Genomic DNA, 23721 nt, shown 5'->3' with positions numbered 1-23721 from the left:
TTTAAGAAATAATATGTCAAAAAGAAGTGAGTTTTCCCTTAAAACAAGCAAAATACTGCTAATGGGGTAAGCAAAATAATCTTATTTTAAAGCAAAAACGATAGTATTTTTCTTCCCCACTGGCAGATTATTTAGCGTGTTTAAAGAAAAAACTCACTTATTTTTGACATATTATTTAAAAAAAAGACAATCTTATTTATAAAAAAAAGAAAATGCTTCTTAATCTTTAGATATTTAGGCTAGAAATAGGGCAAAAATTTGATGTAAGAAATGCATTTTTGCAGTGTATTTGTGACATAAGCAGAGGCATTTTTGTGTGTGTGTGAGTGTGTTAGTTATAACAAGAATTTGTGGAAAAAAAGAAGTGTTATTTTTGTAAAAAGAAAAGAAAACAAAAACAAACAACAACAAAAATAATACTCTGTATTAGCGGCAGATGACATAACAGAAATGTGTTAAATTCCAATTGTCTGGAGGATGTTGAAATTTAGGGTAAGATTTCATTTTATTTGATCAAAAATACAGTAAAAACAACCATTTTATGACAATATTAATTTAAAGTGACAGTTTTTTAATGCTTATACTTGATAATGTTCGTGCCTTGCATTAAAAAGTCAAAAAATGCTACTTTTCTAGTCTTGATTATTTATGGGACAACAATAGCATGTATCACTTTGATATCAACATCAAATTAAATTTACAAAAGATATTTTAGATTATAAGTTATCCAGGACACTCTTGAAATGGAGGTTAAAATCTCAAGAGGTTTTCTTCTAAATCTATTATCTATAATCTATTATAAAAATCTATTAAAATAACATATATACACACAGCTTGCATACTGAATGCAGGTCAAGTGTTTGCTGCTTTAATGTTTCAAACTACTTTTGAGGAAAAACAATGTCCAAATATTGTTAAAATACTATCCCATTGTAACAATCATTCATTCATCCATTTTTCTTCGGCTTAGTCTCTGATTTATCAGAGGTGGCCACAGTGGAATGAACCGCCAACTATTCCAGCATATGTTTATGCTGCAGATGCCCTTCCAGCAGCAACCCAGTACTGGGAAACACCCAGACACTCTCACATTCACACACACTCTCATACACTATGGCCAGTTTTGCTTAGTCAATTAACTTGAAGTACAGCAGTACAGTATCTTTGGACTGTGGAGGAAACCGGATCACCCTGAGGAAACCCACCCAAACAGTGGGAGAACATGCAAACTCCGTAATTCACAATAACCAATAAACTTATATCAAAATTCTAATATTTATTTCAGCTAATTAGGAAAGCTAAGCAAACTCACCTCAGATTTGCACGGGGACCAGATGCTGTACCTCCAGCTAAAGCAAGGTTTGACAGGACAGGGTTTCCACTGCTCAAGCTGAGAGGAACATGGCCGTCCGTCTCCCTGAGATGCCTGGATCACAGTCCTCCTTCTCCACAGCTTCCCTACAAGACAGATTGAGGACATATGTTTTACTGTCGTATTGTTAAATGGGTCCTATTATGCTGTACACACTTTCAACTCTATTTAGTTGCTCCCTCAAATGCCTTGATTGTTCAGTAGACTTATGTTTCCATCCAGAAACATATACATGGTAATATCTTAAATACAAATAATTCACATCCAAGGGGACACAGCCAGGTTAAGTTGGTTGTGTTTTGTCTTCATGATATGCAGCTTCACAGATCTGATAGATGAATACACATGTGATTACCATACTTTTTACATACAGTACACAGACATAACCAACATTATGTAAACGTATGTGTTTTTGACATGAAAAAGAACTTATGGTACAGCAGTCAGCTTTCTGTGCATGTGTATGCTCCACATCTGTGCACTTAAAGGGATAGTTCACCACAAAATGAAAATTATGGAAGGATTTTAGCATTTATCCATCCTCCACTTGTTCCAAACTGTTTGAGTTTCTTTCTTCTGTTAAACACAAAGGAAGATATGGAGAATTTCACTGACTGTGACTTCTATATTAGGTATAAAAAATAATATAAATAATATGGATGTCAGTGGCAGTTTTTTCCCAACATTCTTCAGAATATCTTGTTTTGTGTTAAACAGAAGAGAGAAATTCGCAAGAATTTCTGAATACATTTTCTGTTACTTTACAGACTTGCTTCTCTATACATTATTTCTTATACATTATATTATTTTAAACTACTAAAACGTCAATAAAAGTCCCTTTGTTAAACTGTAGAGTTGAAATTCACAAGAGTTTAGAGACACTTAAGTGTGAATGAATGACGAGGACACTTTATTTTTGGGTGAACTATCCCTTTAAGATGAGAGTTTAAACTGACCTGACTTTCAAACGCATGCAGATGTGTTTATAACACGTTTGCTAGTGTAGACATTTCTGAGGTTGCTGACAAGATTCCAGCAACAAGTAATTTTGTTATTGTACCAGAACGGTGCTGGACAACGGAGGTGAGGATCCAATGGCAGAGTCTTTATTACACAAAGAATGATCAGGCAGGCAAGAGTTGATCACACGAGCAAACAGAATCAAAAAGGACAATCCAAAAGAGTAGTCAAAACTAGGGATGGCTAATGTGAAACAGACGTTTCGACACAGTATCGAGATCCCGTAGCACGAGTGTTTCAAAACACTGCACTGAAGCATGATCCAAAACATCCAGGTCCCACGACTATGGTGATTTGAAACACAGATCATGTGACGGCCACGTGACTACAACGATTCAAAGTATTGGTCATTTCAGAAGCGTTTCCAGACCTGGCGAATCTGTGTTTAATTGAAACAGTCAGGATAAACCCAAACCTCTCATGTAGCCTAGTGGACTGTGCGTGAACACAGAGTAACTGTGCTGCAAATTACCTGAGTTTGAATCCTGATTTGTACAAATAATCTGAAATTAGGACTTATAAAAATTATAATAAAAATTATAATAATACTTATTTATGACCAAAACAAGACATATTTGTTCACAAAGTGTTTTTGGGGATGTTAGACCAATGATAAAACACTTTACAAGACCAGAGCATTTGAAAACTAACACCTATAGCTGCATTACCCTGGCATCAAACCCATTATCTTGGCATGCTGGTCAGGAACTCTCACCGCTTCACTAAATTACTTGAAATCTCAACTCTACAATGTGGGGTTTGATACCTCAATTTGCTTTACTGGTTCTTTGCTAAAGCCGTTCCAGAGCAATACATGAAAAATTACCACTAGGTGTCGCGGTAGAGACAGGTTTCGAAACATTTTGAAGCTTCGACACATTTGCTTCAACTGTTTCAGTGTTTTATGAAGCCTCACTTTGCCCACCACTAGTCAAAACCAAGAGATTGGTTCAGGCGGCTAACATAACAAAAATCAATAAACAAAGCAAAGAATTAAACCACGGCAAGGCAAGGAGAAACGCTTCATGGAGTTACAGGGTAACAACAAGACACCGCAAAGTCTGTGTGTTTGTGTGCTGTATATATAATGGTCTATGTAATAAGTCTTTGAACAGCTCCCAGCTGTGAGTGTAATTAAAGGAGAACTGTAAAAGGAGTGTGTGTGTGTGGTGCAATTTGTAGTTCTTCTAGTAACAAGATTGTAGTTTGAGTGAAAGTGGATGTTCTCCAGCAATCTATGAGGGTTAGATCACTGGTGATTGTGACAGTTGTCTGCACCAAAGGCGATGCAACATAACAGAAATATCTAAATACAAGCCATTCATTAAAATATCAGACACTTCACCCAGAATGATATGGTAAGGGTTATAATATAATTACTACATATTTAACCTACTTAACATTACTATAAGTAGGCTGAGTGACTGATGTTGTTGTCCTGCACTGATTAACAGTTCTGACTTGCAAGCTATTTTTTTTTTAAGATCTGAGGTGAATTATCTTCTGCTGCTTTCACTAGTATGGCAAAAAAATGTCACATATAATGGAGTTAAACTCACATTGGTGGCATTTAACACTGAAAAAAAGCATATAATCTGTACCTGAGGTGGTAATTGCCATAGTAGTTTATGTTGTTGTTTTGCCGTGGTGTTGTGGAAATAGAAACTCTTTCTAAAATATAAATTTGCACGTCGCCGCTGGAGATATTTAGGACAAAAAGTTGTTTTACCATGAAAAAGATACCTTTTATGACATGTCGTATGTGATTAGGACATAGTGTGAGGCTCAAGCTGTAAAGACTCCTCCCTCTTCTGTAAAGAGGCGGGGATTAATACTCAGAGACACGCAAGACCTCTATTGAATTTTATAAAAAAGGCATAATGGGACCCTTAGTCATTCATTCATTAATTTTCCTTTAGTTTAAACTTTATTCATCAGGGCTCACCACAGCGGATGCCCTTTCAGCTGCAACCCAGTACAGGGAAACCCTCATACACTCTCGCATTCACACACACACTACAGCCAATTTACTTTATTCAATTCACCTATAGTGCATGTCTTTGGACTGAGGGGAAAACCGGATTACCTGGAGGAAACCCACACCAACACGAGGAGAACATGCAAACTCCACACAGAAATGCCAACTGGGACTCGAACCTTGCTGTGAGGCAACAGTGCTGACCACTGAGCCACCGTGCCACCTCAAATGCTTAGTGTTTCAGACATTTTGTGGTTATTCAAACAACACCCTATTTTCCTCAAGCTCTATAAAGGTAATGTTCATCTTATGCAGTAACCTCAAGCAAAGTATACTTCCGCAAATGAAATAAAGGCTTTTACTGTAAGTGAATCATCATGTTATACACACTAATCTCAGGTAACTCAATCCCTCTCCAAAGGAAAGCAAGAAACGAAATGTGACCTGAAAGTCTCTATTTTTGTGTAGTAATGCTCTTCCTCTCTGAATAACTTAATCTGGTAGGCATTTTTCAAGCCTAATTCCAGGCCCTGAAACCACTCTGAATATTAATCTCTCCCCCTCCTGATTTCCTTAAATCGATTCTGAAGGGCTGAGGGCTGAGATGGAGAGAAATGGAGTGTAGACTCTCTCAGGCTGAATGGATCTTGCTGTTTAAAAGTGGCGCTCAGGGGACGCCGGCAATCAAACTCCACACCCTACACTCACAAGAGCCATTATTTTGCATGGCAGGTGGGAACACAAATATCTAAATAACTAAAACTTAGTGCAACATCATAGAGTGCATTACTAAAATTACGAGATGATCCTTGTACGCACTTAGAGGTACTGATGTAGTTTCTTTCTTTAAAAAAACATACACTGGAAGCAAATGCTGTTTAGATTGCTGCTAGTTTAAGCTGGTTTTTGCTAGTCTTTAAAGCGAGAACCAGTTTCCATGTGCTAAAACCAACCTAAACAGCATATGCTGTTTATATTTTCAGAAGGGATGTAAGAAAACGTTCTGAAAACGTTCCGCTATTTCTGGAGAGCGCCAAATATGTCCCAGGACCTAAGTTTTTTTGCAGTTTTTGTTTTTGCGAATCCACCAGAGGCCGCTGGGTACGCTTTTTCAGATCTCAAATTTCTCTAGCTAGTTCCATTCGGTCCTGCTGTTCTTGCGTAAATCCACCAGAGGCCGCTATTGACAGACTGACTGACTGACTGACTGACTGACTGATCGACTGACCTACCCTCATCCTTTCCTACCCTCAACTTTCCCTACCCTCATCCTTCCCTACCCTCATCCAATGTTTTCAAAAGCACCGTTTGACTCACTTCCCTAAACCCAACCGACAGTTTTAAAAAGCAATCCAAAAAAAAAAAACTTCCTGCCCGATTTTTACCATGTTTTCAGATTTTACCACATTCTCACCCTGTTATTTACACGTTTATTCGATTCTTCGGCTTCGTTTTTTGTTTTACCCGCTTTCTGGAACCGTTCTTCGCCAGACTCGACCCCGTCATTGTGGTCAACTCCTCTCTGTGTCTCAAGTCTAAAAAGACAGACTTGTGAGTTCTGGATAGGGAAAAAATGCACTAATGCACTCTACTTTCTCTTATGATCAATAGACAGTTACAGCTCATCCAGAACACTGCTGCCAGGATTCTGACCAGAACCAGAAAATCAAAGCACATCACACCTGTCCTTGGGCCTTTACACTGGCTCCCAGTTACATTTAGAATAGATTTTAAAGTATTACCACTAGTCTATAAATCACTAAATGGCCTAGGACCTCAATACATTACAGATATGCTCACTAAACACAAACCAAACAGATGACTAAATTAGAAACTTCAAGAGTCAAGAGTCAAAGCAGGGTGAATCCGCCTTCAGCTACTGCGCCCCCCACTGCTGGAATCAGCTAATCAGTAATGATTAGATGTGCTCCTCCAATATTAGGCACATTCAAATCAAGACTGAAAACACTTCTGTTTAGCTGTGCCTTTACTGAATAAGCACTGTGCTAGAGATCACACTATTATGTCTTTCTTTTTTTTCCATTCATTTATAACCTGTTTAACACATTTTAATTTCATTTTATCTGTTTTAATCATTTAAATCATTTTTATTTTCTTGTTTCTTTTATTCTTGTTTATGTAAAGCACTTTGAATTACTATTGTGTGTGAAATATGCTATATAAATAAACTTGCCCTGCCTAGAATACATCCTAGATGAAAAAAACTGCAAAAAGCTGTAAAAGATTATATGTTCTAAATAATTTTTTTATTTTTAATAAAATTTTCTAGACTATTTTTGAGTCTCACATGCTGTTTTAAACCAATTAAACAAGTAATGTCAAGTTATGTAAGTTAAATTGATTTGTAGGTTAATTTAATTCAGCTTTGATTTTAAAAAATTCATCTTCAGTCTTTTCTTTTACAGTGAAGTGTTGAACTGGATGTCATGTGATTTGTGGTATGATTTTAAAGACTTTAGGACTAAAATATTCTACAAAAGTTTTATTTTCAAAAGGTCACTGAGTCTAGCTGTACTTAGAAAGGACTGTGTCCAATACTTACTTCTTTGCAGTCAGTTTTATCTCAGAAAATAGTGGATGTACACAACCTTGAAGGGTACAGCTGGGCACTTCATAATGTTAAGCATGATCATAGCCCAGTCCCGACTGACACACTGCCCTCAAGCTAGCTGTACCAGATGCAATTCATCTTGGCCACAGCCTGGCGTGATGGAGCTTCCCTGCGGACCAGCCTTTCTGAAGCCACAAACCAAATCATCTCCCAGCTCCATGCATCCTCTTTTTATATGCTGGCTTCAGCTGGGAAAACCGTACACACACAAGAGCTTGTGTGCATTTGTGAGAGTTTCTAGCTGTAGGGATCGCTCGTTTTCTCAGTTCTTTCTCTCTCTCCTTTCCTTTTCATCTCTTCATGTCTCTATTGGTGGTCGAAGCTCCAGGTTTAATGTAAAAATGCATAACCACTGAACAGAGAGAACCGATGCAAGCTGTTTAGCTTATGGCTCCACTATAAACTGGGTTTCAGATTGCTTTACACTGTTGTGTGCTGCATTAGACAAGTTAATTTGTTCTTACTGCCAAAAATAAATCAATTCATGTCTGATTTAATGACGTTTGTTAATGCTAATTAGGCAAAAAAAAAATTATAAACTATTAAAGCCCAATACTATGCAGTCCTCAAAAAATACTGAATCAATGAATTAATAACTACATGAATACTGGAATATGCCCGCTCTGTGCTGATTTCTGAATTAAAATGAATTACTTCACATTGAAACGAAGGTTAGTTCAGGGTGATGATGTATAATCTTCTCTAAAATATATTCTTTATGAATTGCCAATTCAGTCAGGATCACTTTTATCAAATATATATAGATATATTAAGCACCCAGTTAGTTTTTTATTGTTCTAGTGTTCCAGTTAGGGTTCTATTCTGGGCAAAATTCCATGTGCTCATCCATGCAGGCATAGATGGACAGAGCGGGGAGAGAGCAGCAGGTCAAGCCCCCAATGGGGGTAACATAACAGAATCCAAAAGCATTCATAAACAATTTCATTTGATTATGAGTTAATGTAAATGCCAAAGACATAAGGCTAATTATCATATACTTGGCTAATTTTATGGACAGATATGAGAGATGAGCTGGAGATGGTGGTGGGAGTGTAGAATTGGGAAGCAGCCAAAAACTGAAGAGAGAGCGGATGTATGATATGAACAACTGACTGTTAAGCTTTTAGCTGAGCTGATGCAAGCTTTAACTAAGATTTTTTTCAACCCAGGCTCATTATTGTTTCGTACCCCTATATACATTTTCCTTGTCCCAGGAGGTACGTTTGTGTGCAGTTTTTGCAAATCCACCAGAGGCCGCTGTGTACGCTTTTTCAGATCTCAAATGTCTCTCACGAGGGCCATTTGCACCTGCTGTTCTCGCATAAATCCACCAGAGGCCGCTGTGGACTGACTGACTGACCAACCGATAACCCCCACCCACCCCATTCCTTAAACCCAACCGATAGTGTTTTTTAAAAGCACCGATTGATCTGATCACCCCCTGCCCTAAATCCAATTGACAGTGTTTTCAACAGCAATCCAAAAAAAAGAAAAGCCCTCGGGGCTGCCTGATTTTTACCACGTTTTCAGATCTTACCATCTTTTGATTTTGTCTTACCAGCTTTCTGGAATTGTTCTGCTGCAAATTGCTGCGAAAATAAAATAAAATAAACAGAATACTTTTAATATTTAATTTCTAACAACTAATTTCTTCTGTATTTGCCATGCTAGCAATAGTATTATAACATTTTATATTATAATAACATCATATGACATAGTATCTTTCAAAATAACTAGTAATATATTATGTAGTTGCCTAGTTAACCTAATTAACCTAGTTAAATTTTTAAATTAGGCAATTAGGTGGGTTAATTAGGCATTGGACAAAATTGGTTTGTTCTGTAGCCAAATGGAAAAAAAGACTCTGAAAGGGGCAAATAATATGAATCTAATAATAACCTAGCAGTTTATAATGTTATTTTCCAAATCATTATAAATGAAACGTTCTCCAGAAGAAAAATATAATAGGAAATATGTGTAAAATGTCCTTGCAATGTTAAACATCAATTGGAAAATATATAATAAACAAATCATAATAATTTTCTCTTCAACTGTATATGAATAAATTTCATAAAATGTATAATTTATTAATTTATAATAATTGTAATAAATAAAACAAATATTAAAATATAAATACAATAACAGCACATAAATAATTCTCCAAGTAAATGAGGTAAATATTAAAACAAGTAAAAAATGCTTTGTTTTATTTTTATTGCATCTCAAAAATGTATTTTAGCATAACAGTAGTAATTTACCCTCATGTCTGTGTGCTGCAACCATGAGAACCGCTCTCTTTCTTTCTTTCTTCTCTATCTATATGGGAATCCTCCCATCGGGGGACAGATTAAACATGCCACAACAAACTAATCCAGCACAGGTTTCATGTAGAGCCAGGGTTTGCTGTCCATTGGCCCTCAAAGACCTTGTGCAGTGAAGTCTCTGAAGCCCCAAACACACAAACATAATGAACCCCCCAATCAATCGTCAGAGCAGATGGAATTACACTCAAGGACATCATTATCCGCCTTGCAATTGTTCGCACACCATAAATTTCAGTGGTTTCAGCAAATGCTTTTGGTAATTCTGAGACAACAGAGCGCTCAGTGTAATTCCCAAAACCTGCTATATAACGTTAGATAACATTCAGACTGATGTTTTGGACTGCAACACCCTAAAAAGAGACTCCAGGGGCTGTTGATATTGTCTCAAACAGACTGTCAGAGTGCTGAGAGTGTGAATTAACCAGGCCATGCTAATTTAATATCCCAGAAAGTGTGAATTTTTGGCATGTTCTGGCAGTTTTGAACGGGGGGTGTGTGCCTACCTGCAAGACCACAGGTGTGAGAGCATTCAGACCAAGAAGACCAGTCAGACAGCTGGCAGTTCACAGGACACTCAACCACACAGGACGCGTTCATCTGCCATTTCTTCTCCAGACCGAGCTTTAAAAAACAATTAAAGTACAACAATTAGAGATTTATTTATTTTTTGTCGGGTGATTTTTCAACAGAAGCAGCATCATGTTTCGTGAGCTGAAAAAAGTACCTGTTCACAAAACTTGAGGTCCACAGATTTGCCATCGCTGCGAACACAGTCTAGCATTCGTGTCTTGAATCCAACCCCGCAAACGGCTCGCTCACTCAGTTGACACGTGCTCCAGTCTGGAAGAGAAATACCATTAAGATTAAAATAATTGTTTCAGCCTGAATAGGGCCAACCATTTTAAATAAATACCTTTCAATTTATCATGTGAAAAATGCTTGAAATGAGTTATTATATTTAACTAAAATGATTAAATAAATAATATAAAATAATTAAGTTACATTTTCTATTCATTTAAATTGATCATTATCTATAATAATAATAATAATAATAATAATAATAATAATAATAACAACAACAGCGATAAAAATATAAATGTTAATAGAAATTACTCTTAAAATAAGAGTAAATTAAAATTAAAGACTATAATAGTGTGTAAAAAATAACTATAAATAACTCAAAGGCATCAAAGGTATCCAAATTTGTGTAAAAAAATATTTAAAAGAATAATAATAATTTTAATAAATTGATGGGTTGCAGCTGGAAGGGCATCCACTGCGTAACACATGAGCTGGAAACGTTGGTGGTTCATTCCGCTGTGGCGACCCTAGAATAATAATGGGACTAAGCCGAAAAGAAAATAAATGAATGAATAATAATAATAACATGTGTAAAAATAAGACTAAATTAAAATGAAAGACAATTAAAAATGTAATACAAATAAAAAAAATGAAATTGATTGCTAAAATTACATAAGCTAAAACTAAATAAAAATATTTTGACATATATATATATATATATATATATATATATATATATATATATATATATATATATATATATATATATATATATATATATATATATATATATATATATATATATATAATTATTTTGCAAATTTGGAAATTGACTGCAACAAACTAAAACTCTATTAAAAAAGAATCCAAAAAAGTAAATAAAATAAATATTAAATACTATAATAGTGTGCAAAAAATAACTATGAATAACTAAAAACATCAGAAGCATCCAAATTTGTGTATATATATATATATAAATAAAATAATAATAATTAGAAAAATGTAAAAACAAGAGTAATTTAAATTGAAAGACAATTAGAAACTTAATAAAATGTAATGCAAATTTTCAAAAATGAAAAGATAATTAATTGCTAAAATTACAAAACTAAAACTGAAATAAAATATTTGAAAGATACAATAATAATAATAATAATAATAATAATAATAATAATAATAATAATAATAATAATAATAATAATTATTATTATTATTATTATTATTATAAAATTTGGAAATCGACAGCAACAAACTAAAATTCTAATACAAAATCTAAAAAAGGTGAATTAAATAATTATTAAATAATATAATAGTGTGCAAAAAATAACTATAAACTACTTAAGGCATCGAAGGCATTCAAATTTGTGTAAAAATATTTTAAATAATAAAAAAATAAAAATAAATAAATAATAATGTAATACAAATTTTTTGAAAAATTAATAAATTGATTGCTAAAATTACAACTAAAACTGAAATAAAATATTTTGATATATATATCATTGATATACAAGTTTGGAAATGTGACTGCAACAAACTAAAATAAAATTCTAATAAAAAGATTCCAAAAAAGGTAAATAAAATAATTATAAATACTATAATAGTGTGCAAAATTAACTATAAAAAACTTAATAAGGCATCAAAGGCATCCAAGTTTATGAAAAAATATTTATAATAATAATAATAATAATAATAACACTATTAATCATAATAACACTAATAATAATCATAATAATAACAACAACACTAATAATAATAACACTAACACTAATACTACTACTACTACTAATAATAACAACAACACTAATAATAATAACACCAACACTAATAATAATACCAATACTAATACTACTACTACTACTACTACTACTACTCCTAATAATAATAATAATAATAATAATAATAATAATAATAATAATAATAATATTAATAATAATAATAATAATAAGTAAAAGATAATGTAAAATGCTTCATATTTGTATATTTTGTCTTTTTGAAAATAACAATTTATATATAAATACTAGCTTTATTTTGTTATAACATATACCTTAACACATTGGCAGATGCTTTTAATGAAAGAAGAAATAATACTATGAAGATTTCATTGCAACAGTCTGAAAGCTAACCGCCACATCAGTTTAGTTAAGATGCAGTGATTTTACCTGTGATATTATAGGAGTAATGGAAGCAGTTGGAGTTGAGTGTGCATATTTCTTTCTCTGTGGTGGAAGGACACTGTTTCCTCTCACCGGGTTGACGGATAGGACTGGCGCTCCTCTGCCTTGTACTATTCACATTACACGGCTTCAAAAAAAAACAAAACAAAGCTTTGAATGAACAAACAATGCTCAATGAACAACACAAAGAACAATCAGGCAGAAGGACGTCTTGAAATATGCAGCATATGCGCAGAGGATTCATTTGGCTTTTGCATTCTCCTTGCTATTTTAGCCACTGGCAGCTCTTTCTGAAGGAAATAAATCTGTCTCTGATGTCATGTGTAAGATGTTTTAAGCCTTGCGCATTTTCACCGCAGGGAGACTCTCAGCGTCCATGGCAATTAGCAACCCTTGCAGTTTGGTGGCAGAAAGCCTGGGATTCACAGCGAGTAACCTTCGCCTGAGAGAATCCTCAATAATGCCCAGACACACACACACACACGCACACACTCACACACTTGTATATTTGGTTTATGATGAATCTCCATAGGCATAATGTGTTTCATACAGGAAAAAATGCTTATTATATACACTCAAAAATTATATTTGCTGTTTGTTCAAACTACTAAAGAGCTGAAACAACACAATGTTGGAGTTCTTTTGGGGACAACTTAATTGTTTTATGTTCAACCCACTTACATTTGTAAAAACTTACAAGTTAACTTAATTTCCTAATGTTGTCCCAGCACAAATTGATAGTGTGCAACCCAGCATTTTTTACAGTGTAGCCTTTAACCCATATCCCACCCGTTAACCCAACCCTCACAGAAAACCTCTGGCAACATTTGAATGTCAAAGGACCCCATTAAATATGACTCTTAAGTGTTTTGAATTATCAGGACACAAGGTATGTCCTCGTAAACCACCAACTGTAGGTCATACCCATGTCATTATACAATGTATTGTCCTCGTAAACCACATAAACAAGCACACACATACTGGAAATATACAAAAGCAGGCCCAGACTTCTGATTTTGCCTTTGTGTTTACTGACAGCTGACCAAATGTTGAGCTGCCCATGCTGTTCCTCAGATCCTCCTCAACAGGAGTTGATCCAGTCTCGACAATCCGCATACATATGACTTATCAGACTTTCAGGTGACGTGCGCATTAAAAAGTGCTGTTATCTTTGAGGACACCCTAAGTTAGCTCATCATACATCATAATAGGGTATATGCAGAGCTAGTAATTCTTCCCATACTGATAAACTTCCGGTTAATGTGACTTTTTTCCATTTTATCCGGTTCCTTTTACAGCATTGATGTTGTAATTTAATTAAAATACAATCAGTTAAATAGACTTTGGCATTTATTTAGTTGCTCAAGTGTAAAATGAGACAAAAAGCCGTTTACTTGAACGTGCCTGTCAGAATCGGCAGGCTAGCGCAGAAGCTCCATTGAATATACTGGGGTAAAATAAATGTTAAAATTTTTAAAGACATGGCAGGGAAATACTTTATTTAATACAGTGTTTCTTGTACAATCTGACACCCACTTTATATCGAATATCCCTCGGCCAGAGGAGATCTGTGATTTTTAAAGAAAACAGATTTTAAACGTGCCGATTTTGCAATGGCATACAATTCACCGGAAGCGATTGACCCAGGTTACTGACAAATTAAAAGTCCTTTAGCATACTTCAGCATATACCCTATTTACTAAATTAAATACAGAAGTTTATTCTAATGTCAGCTGTTTTGCTCTTGCATGCACCATGTTCTAATAAAGTATTATTTTGTAGCATTGGTTAATCTAACAGTTTATTAAATTACCTAATAATAACAACAATAATACTACCACTAATAATAATAATAATAATAATGATAACTTTTAATCTGAAATTAACCATTTACATTAAATTAAACTAGAACTAAAAATTAAACTGCTTACTGTTAACAGTAATAATTAGTTGAAATAATATCATTTGGTGGCAACTAAATAAAAAATAAACCGAATCACAAAAAATATTAAAAATACAACTGCTTTAAATGATTTAATTAGTCTTTAATAAAAAAAAAATCACAATTGCATTCAGCATGCATGCGGCCTGTTCTCACAAAACAGGACTTGTTTTTGCTTTTGAAAGCCAATTATATGTTGAAGCTACCTTGTTTTATATCTTAAATGCATGGAAAAACTACCACATTAAGGAATGTTTAACTCTTCAAATGTTATACCTAACCCTGATTTCAATATTAGAAATTTGGTCATGCCTATGATTATCATGCTTATTCTATGCTAAAACTAGTAATACTCTTGGCAGCACTATATTTGACTGAATTTCTATCAGTTATCAGACTCTTTAGATTTCCCCTATCTCAGTAAGTCACAGGTAGAGACACAGGCATATCTAATATCATAGTAGCATCTCTTAGCTACTTCTTTACAAACATTTTTGAGAATATTTCAATCAAATATTTTGAATAAGTTGATTTGGTCGACCACCATTTGGCTTCCTTGAGATAACACAGAGAAATGAAGGCTAAAGCTTATTCAAACTATCAACGGAGAGTGAGCGACTTCCGGCGATCTCTGTGTACGAGAACGACAGCAACCGTTGGTGACCAGGTGGGCATGTCAAGTGAGAATCCTTCAACTTTATGCAAATGAAGAGCAACTTTCTTGAGCGACAGCCAATAGGAGCACCAGTAGAGCTCACGTAATCCTCTCTCAGCTCCTTCAGAGGCCGGTTGTTTTCTCCGTGCTGTAGACCTACACAGGCCTGTGTTTGCAGTAGGTCGTCAGTCAGAACGATAGGCAGCAACAAAGTCACTGCTAGTGTGAATGAGGCAAAAGGGAACTGTCATTGAGTTACTATGGTTACTACTAACTGTTTGAAGGTCACGCTTTCATTTAGAACTGAACTAAAACTACCTGTGCACACCTTTCAGCCAATCAGGATGAAGAATTTCAACAGATCATGGAATAATTGGAATTATTGCTCCATGACATGCATTGGCTGCTTTTGTTATTTTGATAAATGTTTCCAGTGATATTTTTGAGCATTGTCAAATTACGCAATTCTAGGCTTCACGTTTGCAAATCAGAAGAATTTGTTTTCAAGAAGCCGTAGGAGAAAGTGTGATTTTGTGCTATATCTTATATTAGACATATTTCATCTTCTCTCACCAGTGGGCATCGACTCCAGGAGCCCCAGTCGGTCAGAACGCAGTCCTCAGGACAGGGCAGTTTGCTCTCTCTGGCTCCAAGCGGCATCTCCTCTGGGTCACACAGATAGTCTTCAACAGGGTCTGATGGTCCATCAACAGTGTTCTGCATGCACCTTCATAAAAAAATAATACAATTCTGTTGGTGGACTATCAGGAACATGAGCACTATCTAAATTATGTCACTATGAGCACTATCTAAAACTAATGTCAGCTAAGTGTTTGAGTCGGTCCTACCTGACTTTCCTGGTCTGTACACCTTCTCCACAGTTCTCCTTCACATCGACATTGCTGACTTTCCAGACGCTCCACGGCTCAGCAACCCAGACATACTGACTGCAGTCGCTCAGACACGGAACCACTTCATACACCTGACAAACGAAAAGAATTATCATTGTTTACTTTTGTATTGAGAGATCCAAGACCTGTGAAAGGATGATGCCAACAATCTAGGACAACACTTACACTTAATACACAAATACACTTCACTGCACAGACATCAGCTATATGTTATATAACTGCCCGTTAACTTTTTACTGTGTGTGTGTGTGTGTGTGTGTGTGTGTGTGTGTGTGTGTGTGTGTGTGTGTGTGTGTGTGTATATATATATATATATATATATATATATATATATATATATATATATATATATATATATATATATATATATATATATATATATGTATGTTATAACTTAAACTTTTAAAAGCTATTAGTTACTAGTTAAAGTTATTAGTAATTAATAAAGTTATGGTAACTAATAACCCAAATTTTTCAGATTTTGATTGTAATTAAATAATATCAATAATGAATCAATAATTGAACTGAATTGATGTATAGCTTTACTGGCAACACTTTACAATAACATAGAATTTAGTGACTGTTATTGGTTCTTTTATTTTTATGAACTTGATGGAAAGAATTACAGATTTTGATTACTGATGGAAAGAATAACAATTGCATGAAGAAAAAAAATATTTAAGCTATTTAGTGTTGTTGGTTGTATCTGTAGAAACAATATACTTCACGTTAATTGCAAAGTATGCAAATAGATCTAAATATTTTAAGTCTGGGTGAATCGCAAGTTGTTGAGACTTTTATTTTGGTCTGTTGATGTACTTCCAACTGAAACTGAATATGGAGTAGGGGCAGGGCTATATTTTTGTGCATCATTTCCTAAAGGGAAACTACTGGTAAGAGGGGCGTGGTTAAGAAAACTGTGGCTGAATCCAAACGTGGAGGCAAATGATCTGACACAGGGTAATTGTTCACGTTTCTAATTAATTTCATTGTAAAAATACTTTATAGCATTACTTTTGTACTATTTTGTAAAATAAATGTAGCCTTGGTGAATAAGACCTTTATTAAAAAACATTTAAAAATATGAAGTATTATTCTACAATTACTCTTTATGCCATCTCAGAAAACAAATATTAAGGCCCAATCTCAATTCTGCCCCTTAGCCCTTCCCCTTACCCCTACCCCTCATTTTTCACATGAAGCAAGAGATCGCCATGACATATGATGACGTTTGCAGGTGCTGCAGTGCTGTCCCAATTCTTAGGGGTAAATTTTGAAGCCCTTCCCCTTAACCCTCGGTTGTAAGGGCCTAGGGGAAGGGGTACAAAAATAGAATTGGGATTGGGCCTAATTCTATACATATTAGCGTAACAAAAACAATGCAGAAAAAATACATTCAAAAGTATTCCCCATTTTGCTTTCAGTTACATTACCAACCTCATATCTATTGGCCCGTTTCCACTGAGTGGTACGGTATGGTTCGGTACACTTTTTTGGCCATTTCCACTGTCAAAAGGTACCAAAATGCGAACCGTCCTGTAGCACTTTTTGGGTACCCTTTGCAAAGGATTTGACGCAGAGATACGTCACTAGCGCATACAAGCAGCATAATGAAAACAAAGGAAGCTCCATTTTTAAATACATAGCCGAGACATTACATCGTAATACTACATATACATATAATAACAAGCCATGGTCGACCCGTGCTCAAACAAACCTTGTTGTCGTCTTGATGAACAGCCACAAAGCTAAGAAAAACAAATTCTGCTGTGCATTTTTGAACCCAAATAAGGACAAAATGTATGTTGTGTGTACTTTTACTGTAATTGGTAACATAGCAGAGACTGTAAGGGGCTGTATGTGTTCATATATGTTGCATTTATTTTACATTATTGCAGATGTTACAGTAGGCTATTTTTAATCATTGATCTGCAGTTATAATTAAATCATGTTCATAGAAAAGTTAGTAATGAACATTTATTCACAAGTATTTATGTGTATAAAGCATCTGTTTTGTGAGAAGTGCTTCTCATACGATATGTGAATGACCCGTACAGCTTTACTTTGACATTTCTTTGGGCAAGAATGACGTTGACTGAAAGTCGTACACCATGATGACCAAAAGAGTACCATTGGTATAGTGACTTGATAAAGGTGAATCCTACCGACCCGTACCATACCATACTGTACCACTCAGTGGAAATGGGCCATATGAGTCAAGCTAATCAAGTTTATAATGTTTCCTGCCACTTTTAAGATTATTATGTCCTTGGCCCTTGAAGTCAAACTTGGATTAATAATTGATCAAAAAATGATTAATTATCATCCAAAAAAATCACTGATTAATCAGGTGTGCACCACTATTAATCATTTAAAGCTTGAGTTTTACCTGAGCCTGTTGCCGGATTCCCGCCATGATGAGAGAGAGTGAGAGAAGATGAAAGAGGGTATATAAAAAACAGACATTATTACATGCAACACATTAATAACATCAGAAGATCATTTAATTGACACAATTTCATCCTAGCAGTCTTTAATGATCTCAAACTAGGTTGTACAAACAATATCCCATGATTAAACAGTATAAACATATTAGGAAACCCCACTGATGTACATTAAAGAAACATACAATTCCATGTGCTCCTTTGATCAAAAATTTACAGCACCCTGATAATTAATAATTAAAACAAGGCAAGCACATCCTCATTAAAAATCTAAGAGTCCACACATACCTGATTCACATGGTCCAGTTTGGGACAAGGCCTGCCGCCGTTATAAGGCTTTTCCCGAAGCCACTTGGACCGTACTTTAACTCCACTGCCACAGGATTTACTACACCGGGACCAATTTGACCATTCACTGAGCTTACAGTCTGATGGGCAGGGGATGATGCATGCCTCCTCTATGTAACCTACGAAATATAGAGAGATGAATGGAACCATGTGTCTCAAGCAGGCCCATAGCTAGCTATTGTTTACTGTGCTGGTCTGTGGATCCATTGGTACCAGGCCGCACAAGAAATCATTATTTATTTTTGTATTATTCCTTAACTGAGTCTGAGCAATCTTTTATTTTGAATTTTTTTTTTATTTTGAAAAATGACTGTATTCTCTCGGCTACATCCTGGTCACTTGAGTGCCAAAATTGGACCCACAAGCAGCAAAACAGACGCCTATGTGAAGAGGAAAAACCCAGTGAAGGACCCACAAACTGCCAAGAAATGGATCCACAACCCATTTGTCAACAAATCAGGTGAATCCAGCATGTCTGTGCAAGAAGATCAATTGATAGACATTGCAAATAATGGTGGGGGGCCATACCCATATTGCGTCTTTTCCACGTGCAAGCTCGCTATTTCTAATGGAGGCGCACGGTTTATGCAAACTAATTGGGAGCGATGTGCTCACGTCCCAATCGAAAACATCTTAACTTTTCAAAATGTTGTGAGTGTATCGTGAATCACGTGACAAAAACTGACCAATCAGCTTCATTCTTTGTATGGAATACGCATTTCGGTAGATTAATTATATCAAACACCCAAAGACTGTAATGCTTTTTAATTTTCTCCATAAATATAACATAAATTTCAAGTGTTGTCACTGAATAAATTTATGTCCATGGCTCACAGCTGCTGAGTAAAGCCGCAATGACACTGCACTTTTCACCCCATAGACTTCCATTCATACGCAGGTGAATGCCACAGACTGGAAACGCAAGCTTGTGCGACAAGTTTCGCAGTTCGCTGTGTTGCAAAGTTCAAGCTTGGTGAATTCTGACCTGCGGAATTGCAGCATGTGACTGCGTGAGACCAATCGAAGATCAAAATATGATCACAGAAATTTAAAATATTGACCAGTCGCTTGCTTTTTTAAAAAATTAATCCCGCCTCTTTCACAGCGCCGTACGACAGAATTTCGCATGCTCAAACTCAAGTGTGACCGTGGCTTGAATCAGCTCGAGAGGGCGAGGCTGCAATCAATTAATTCTTTGTGTTGCCAGATCTAGTCATTATAAGCGTCGCTCCACTGGACCTTTTTTGTACCAATACAGCAGTAACAAAAAGTAATTTGGGTGTTAATTGAGAAGATGAAGTTTTGGGGTAGTAGCAAAATAACCCTTAATTAACAGATTTGTAGAAAAACAGATATTAAAGCATATTTTATTAAAACATATTTCATTAGTAGTAGTAGTTAGCTAGTAGATATTGGACAAAATTTAATAAACATTTAATGAAAATTATATATAATTCATGTAGAGCATAATATGTCGTTCAGAATTTAAAATTGTTAGAGCAATGACAAGAGAGAGATTTTTACAGACAGTTATTTTGTATTAATACTAACAGCAGTTATAAAGTAATCTGGGTGTCACTTAATTGAGAAGATATTTATATAATAAGATATATAGACATTATTTACAAAACACAATAATTTAACTTATTTGATACTTATTTGGTATTTTCATAGCAACATCTCTTAACACTGTTTCGCCGGCATTAAAAAAAGCACACAGTTAGTTTATTGTTGAAGAGACCAAAATAGGTAAGACAAACACAATAACAATCATTAATTCTCTGTACTAAACTGCATTAAACACTATCATAAAAGTAGCATAATAATAGATTTATAACAGATATATAACAGTATAACAGAAAAACTGAAATTAAAATATTTTATTAAAAATTATTTCATTAAGTTTAGCGGTTAGCCAGTGGAAGTCATACTAAAATTCATAAATATTCAATAAAAAGTAAAGAGCATAAGTTGTCATTCAGAATTTAACAGCAAATAATATTAATTAAAACTGTTAGAGGAAAAAATAAGAGGAAAGAATAAATCATTAAATGAAACAGACTATACATATATTTAATATCTTGTCATTAATACAGCAGAATTTTTAACACCACCAGACCGCACTAATTTTCAAACCCTGGCTTACGGTCATGGCTTCAATTGAGTCAAACCTACATGGTACATTTATGACACTTACCCTAATACAATGTGACAGGTGGAGATAGTCTTTGTTAAAGCAGTATTAAGGTTAAGGTTGTGGCATTTGCGCTGATATGGTCTGCTGAAGTTTCAGTTTACATCACAACTTGCAAAGGTCATGACTGTGATGGGAAAGCAGCATGAAACAGCTCAAGCCCAGGACAATTTCAGAGGATTATCAATTTTTTTTTACACCATCTTAAGTGTTCTGTAATATTTTGCTCTTTAAAGCCTACAATCAGAATCATATCTGGTTTAAATTTATAATATTTATGTTAAAAATCAAAGAATCAAAAGAAAAGATGATTAATAGGTGACAAATATATTATATTATATTATATTATATTATATTATATTATATTATATTATATTATATTATATTATATTATATTATATTATATTATAAAGTAACATGTATTTATGCAATATGTATTTATTAATTGTAGTAAATTTTACAAAATAGCATGTAAAAAATCTAATTATAACTGAAATTTTAAAACATAAAAGGTTATTTTACAATTCAGATGAAAAACATTTTGGTCATATTTTATTATAAGGTACCCTTCTCTGTACCTTAACATTTTAAATAGGTACTTTACCATTTTTTAATCCAATACTACATTAAATAATCAGAATTAACATAAACTACAGTATTTGTGCTACTATGAAAATAATCTTAAAGTATTCAATTTGGTTCATATTTTCTTTTCTTAAGTCCTTTGAATACACTTACACCTTAGCTTGTGTTTTAATAACATTTTCATACATTTTTATATACAGTTCATTCATGAATACAGCAGCTTTTAGTTTTTTTTTTTTTTTTACACCACCTTAAGTGTTCTGTAATATTTTACTCTTTAAAGCCTACAATCAGAACCATATCTGGAATAAATGGAAAATTTGTGTTAAAAATCAAAGAATTACAGGGCACATATACAAGAAAAGACGATCAATAGGACACACATACAATAACACTACATTATATATAAATTATATAAATACACTACATTATATTAAATTACATTACATTACACACTGAAACAAATTATTCAAAGAGGATTCCTTGGATTTACTCAATTTTTTTACGTTAAGTGGTTGTAAACAATTTATTTGGGCTGAATTTAAGCAAACAAATTAAGTTGAACATTACTCAATTTAATTTGTTTGTTTAAATTCAACACAAATAAATTGTTTGCAACAGTTTTGCATGCAACACTTTTTTTAGTGCATTATATTATATTATATTATATTATATTATATTATATTATATTATATTATATTATATTATATATTGTATTGTATTGCATTGCATTGCATTGTATGATATTATATTATATTATATTATATTATATTATATTATATTATATTATATTATATTATATTACATTATATTATATTATATTATATTATATTATATTATATTATATTATATTATATTATATATTGTATTGTATTGCATTGCATTGTATGATATTATATTATATTATATTATATTATATTATATTATATTACATTATATTATATTATATTATATTATATTATATTATATTATATTATATTATATTATATTATATTATATTATATTATATTATATTATATTATATTATATTTAAACTAATGTTTTATTTTACAGTGTCATTGTTTTTGGTAATTGTAGTAAATTGTACAAAATGTCATGTAACAAATCAATTTATCATTGAATTTTAATACATAAAAGGTTATTTTAAAATTCAGATGAAGAATATTTTGGTCATATTTTATTATAAGGTACCCTTCTCTGTACCTTAACATTTTACATTAGCAATTTTTCATGATCTAATATTACATTAAATAATCAGAAGTAACCTGAACTATTTGTGCTACTATGAAAATAAGTATTCAATTTAATTCAAATTTTCATTCGAATACACTTACTTGTGTCTTTAATTATATTTTCATATGTTTTTATATACAGTTCGTTCATGAATACGCTTCACAAAGAAGAAGAAAAAAGATATCTGTAATACACACACATGCACTTTTGAACCAGAATCCCTATAACACAGACTCTTCAAAGCTGGATTAAACACGCTCGACCCCCCCTATAAACTGCCTTGGGCAACATGTCAATATGACAGACTCACAAAAAGGCAAGATTTCTAAAGGATTTTGCAATTCTGCGATCTCAGAATATAACATAACTCAGAGGAGCTTGCAGTTTTAAACAATTACCTCACATTTTGTACAGCACAAGAGCCATTGTGTGACATTATTGCAACTTGTATTCAGCCAAAACAAACTTGAAATAGGCTCTGTATGTTGAATTGATTGCTAAACTAGACTATATCCATTCAAAAGAATAGAAACAAACCACTTCAAATAATAATGTTGAGCTACAAATAATCCATACATAGTGAAAACAAAGTGAGAGATTTGTTTTCCTTTGTACTTTATTATTATCTGTCATGGAAATCACGCTACTCTTGGTATTTAATGTGACATTAGTATCAGAAGTATACAGTATCTGTGGCCAAAGCTCTTGAGTTCATTATGGTTCGTTCCTCAAAGATAATTTTCACTTCATATTCCCTGAAGTACAATAATAATCAGTCATTTTTTGGTTGTTTATGATTTGTTGGAAGTAATTTGTTCATTCTTTGGGTATTCGATTCATGAAATGTGAAGAGAATAATGCCATCTAAATTATTTTACATAGTTCAAGCAAATCATCATGTAGTAAAATGGTGACTAGGGTTAAGATGTAAACAATTAGTTTTCATGCTTCATGTTCCTTTATGTAATATAAAGAGATCCAATGGTTCTTGAGTTTAAAAAACACAACACAAATACAAAGAAATACAGAAATATGAATTGTTCTCTGTGTATATTATCACAGAAAAAGTATGTTTAATAAAGAAGTATGAAAAACAAGAAATAAACACAAG

At 33.6% G+C, this 23721-nt stretch overlaps 1 protein-coding gene across 1 annotated transcript in view; it reads right to left on the bottom strand.

Annotated features, from left to right (window-relative positions):
- The window catches only part of thsd7aa (thrombospondin, type I, domain containing 7Aa), a 268864-nt gene that overhangs the window by 35391 nt on the left and 209752 nt on the right, over positions 1-23721 (bottom strand). The window contains 7 exon segments of the mRNA XM_056480189.1: positions 1313-1458; positions 9830-9947; positions 10051-10166; positions 12284-12425; positions 15469-15622; positions 15744-15877; positions 18539-18717. Coding sequence (XP_056336164.1) covers positions 1313-1458; positions 9830-9947; positions 10051-10166; positions 12284-12425; positions 15469-15622; positions 15744-15877; positions 18539-18717 — 989 coding nt within the window.

Source organism: Danio aesculapii, chromosome 19 (genome assembly GCF_903798145.1).
Source record: "Danio aesculapii chromosome 19, fDanAes4.1, whole genome shotgun sequence".
Lineage (NCBI taxonomy): Eukaryota > Metazoa > Chordata > Actinopteri > Cypriniformes > Danionidae > Danio > Danio aesculapii.
This window is presented reverse-complemented; position numbering and strand designations above follow the sequence as displayed.